Here is a 3,448-nt window from a genome sequence, read left to right on the forward strand (position 1 = left end):
CGTAATGCAGGATGCATTGTGTGTATGTTCACAAGGTAACAGTTTTATTGGCCATAATTTAAATGAAAAAAATTAGACACGTCAGAATCTTGATGATGGTTTTAAGTATAATATCAGACATAAAAGCCAAATACTACAACCAACTGTTTTTCTCAAGTCTACTCTTAAGTTATTTAAGGTAATGATGATTACATGGAGGGAAATGTAGCATTTATTAATGCCAGATGTTTGTTTTATCCCAAGTGACTCCATTTCAGTCAACAGCTTAAGCATTTTTGAATTAAGGTGGATTGTACAAGCAAGCAATGTATTTGTTTTTTAAAATATGGAAATAGGTATACATTGTGCCCTCGTTCCTTGTGGTTAATGCGTTCCAGGAACCACATACGATTAACAAATTCTGGGATAGAGCGACAAACTAATCATTTACAGTAATTTAAATGTTTATGAACCCTCTCCATACTGATATTAAACCAGCTTCTATCTGTATTGCCTTTTCCCACACTCTTATCGACTATTTAAAGCACTTCTGTGTCTCATGGACTCATGGATGCCGTCATAGAATGCGCGGATGTGTCGGGTGAGGGCGGACTGTACTGAAATATTTGTGTGTTTTAACAAAAATAATCTTTTTTCAAATAAAATTCATATCTGATTCATATCTGATCCGCACTGACGGATTTTAGTTTAATAGTTTTAGTTTAATCTGGCATACGTGATCAACTGCAGCAAGAAAGAACACAAAATCACAGCCAACCCATAGTTTCATTTGAGCTTTATTTTAAAACATTTCTCAAAGCAGGACAGAGGCTATCTAATATTTTTAATTATACAATCAGAAATGCATAATTTGACTATGTATATCTGCTTAATTTCTGTGAGCGTCCTGCTTTCAGGCACACTTCAATCTTTCATTACAACTTCATTATGTTTAATCTCCAACTTTTATGAAGTTCAGAACTTTCTTCATAAATATTTATCTACAGTGATTTGAAACAGGTTTTCTGTGTCACCACGTGTTAAACAGAATAGGCGCAAATAAAATAATTCATTACATAATTTTCCCAAGATGCTGTATGTAATTTGGGAAATGACAGAAAAAGAAATCAGCTGCATCTGTTTGAATAATATCTTATGGCATGAGTGAACTTTGTAGATTAAATTTAAAATACATGTTGATGTATTCATCAACGTCAGCATTCAGATTATCTTTCCCCTGCTTTGTTTGCAACTTTCAACATTGTTGATTTTTTTCATTGTTGGAGTATCTCCCTTTATTTCCTCAACATAAAATATATTTTGTATGCTCTTCTAAATGTTTTCTAAATGGACAAAGTTATGTGAAATGTCATGTTTCCTGGGAAATACATACAAATGAAAGGATGCAGAGATAATCAAAATTAAAATGTAATGGGTTACCAAACAAATACAGTGATTAATTGTTTTGATGTCTGAATCTGTATTGAAACTGTACATCTTTTTGGGGTTGCATAGTTCCAAAGCCCCATCGATTGAAGTCAAACTCAGGTATCTCCTCATCAGGATTCTTCAATTCAAACTCAAAATAGACCAACATGAGAAAAACAAATTGTTTCAGCTCATTGGTGGCAAAGAAACGTCCAGGACACATGGAGACTCCAGCCCCCCAGGGCATGTTGTAATACTTCACCTTCTTCCCTCCTTTGTAAAAGTTAGTTTTCTTAGTCCCGTCTGGATTCAGAAAGCGGTCATATTTAAATGAATATGGGTCAGGGTGGATCTCTGGGTCAATCTGAACGGCACTGTACGGAAACATTGCCACTCTGTCACCCTGGCGAATTAAGTATTCACGCCCATCAGCCATCTTGAGAGTTATATCTTGGAGCACTGCTCTAGTGAGAAGGGGTGCAGCAGTGAGACGCAGGGTCTCTTCTATAGTGCTATCTAGGATAGGTGTCTTCATCAGCATGTCACGGGTCAGGTTGATTAAAGGACCACCACGTTTGATTCCTTGTCCAGATTCCTTCAGGACTTTATCTACTTCCTCTGTCACTGCTGTTAAAGCTTCTTTGTGTTTCATGAGGAAGAGGAGCAACCAAAAAGCAGAAGGCCCAGTGTTGCCCTGAGAAGCCCAAAGAAGAACAAACATATATCTGTCTATCATTGACTCTGTCATACCTGCCTCCTGTTTGGCCTGCTGGACATCCCACACCCAGCGGCTGATGTTGTCCCTGAACCTTATCTTCTGCACTGAAAGAGTGCTCCAGAACTGTTCCAACAGCCTTTCTGCTTCCAGCCGCTTCCTTGGCGTCAGGACCCCATAAGCCAGGTTTGGGAATAGCTGGTCATACTTACGAAACTCATAAAATAAGGCTTCTGAGTCAACTCTGTCTTTCTCTTTTGCGTCTACCTCTTTTGCTTTTGGGTTGTTTGGCTCATTGCCATACAGAGACAAGAACCCAGCCCTAAAAACAACATTGTAGCTGTGTGAAAACAGATTGCCTTCTGTCCAGGTCCTTTGCTCTGCAGCTGAGTCCACGTTGTGCAACATCAGGTTCTGCAAATTTGTCATCATGGCTTGCGTCATTACTTCTAGACCATCCCCTTTCAGATTCTTGTTGTTGGCTGTCTGAAGAATATTATGGTCATTCTCAATGGGTTCATAGCCAAATACTCTGCGGACCAGCTGGGCTGCAAACTTAGTAAAGTCCAGTTTATCTCTGCTCTCCTTAACAAAAGTCCCAAATGATAGGGGGTCTTGAAGGAATGTAACATAAAATCCTCCCAACTGAATAGTGAACACAGCTCCATGTTTTTGCTTCATCTTCTCAATGAACTTTAAAGTGTTTCTGCGAAATTCTAAGACATGACCCAGCCAAGGAATGAGTCCCTTATCTAAAGGGGGTTCTCCTGGTCGCCTCTGTCGAAACAACCCAAGTAGGTATAGCCCTCCAATCAAAGCGGCTAAAAAAGCCAGTAAGATCGGCATCAGCAGTCCCATGACAGATTCCTCTGATGGTCACACGGTGATTTGGAGTCTACGTTTACATCCTGAAAGATAAACTAGCATTTGCTCCTCCTTTTTTTTTTAAGCAGGGGTTTACGTATACCAGGAAATCAATGGCTGGTAGTTTCCGTGTAAACAGAGAGGAGTGAACCAGAAAAAGCATCTTTCTCTCAGCTTATTTATGCTATAAGCTAAAGAATACAAAACATACATTTTTGCATATGTGGTTTAATTAGTAATACCTTAGATTTTGCTTACTTGAGACTCTTTAATCCTTGAGAGGTTGTTTTGTTGCACACGCACGTACGCACGCACGCACACACACACACACACACACACACACACACACACACACACACACACACACACACACACAGACTAGATCATGAATCAACAATATATCTTGTATATAACTCACAAACCTCCAATTTTTACGGCTTAGTTTAAGTAGACAACATGAAG

The 3,448-nt window shown here is 39.0% G+C and overlaps 1 protein-coding gene across 1 annotated transcript; it reads right to left on the reverse strand.

Annotated features, from left to right (window-relative positions):
- Positions 1–766: 766 nt before the first annotated feature.
- Positions 767–2,995, reverse strand: LOC137612211 (5-beta-cholestane-3-alpha,7-alpha-diol 12-alpha-hydroxylase-like). The gene has a single exon (XM_068340623.1). It carries the CDS (start codon positions 2,978–2,980, stop codon positions 1,436–1,438), a length of 1,545 nt encoding a protein of 514 aa, XP_068196724.1. The 5' UTR covers positions 2,981–2,995; the 3' UTR covers positions 767–1,435.
- Between the last annotated feature and the right edge of the window lie 453 nt (positions 2,996–3,448).

This window comes from Antennarius striatus, chromosome 18 (genome assembly GCF_040054535.1).
Source record: "Antennarius striatus isolate MH-2024 chromosome 18, ASM4005453v1, whole genome shotgun sequence".
NCBI classification, from domain to species: Eukaryota; Metazoa; Chordata; class Actinopteri; order Lophiiformes; family Antennariidae; genus Antennarius; species Antennarius striatus.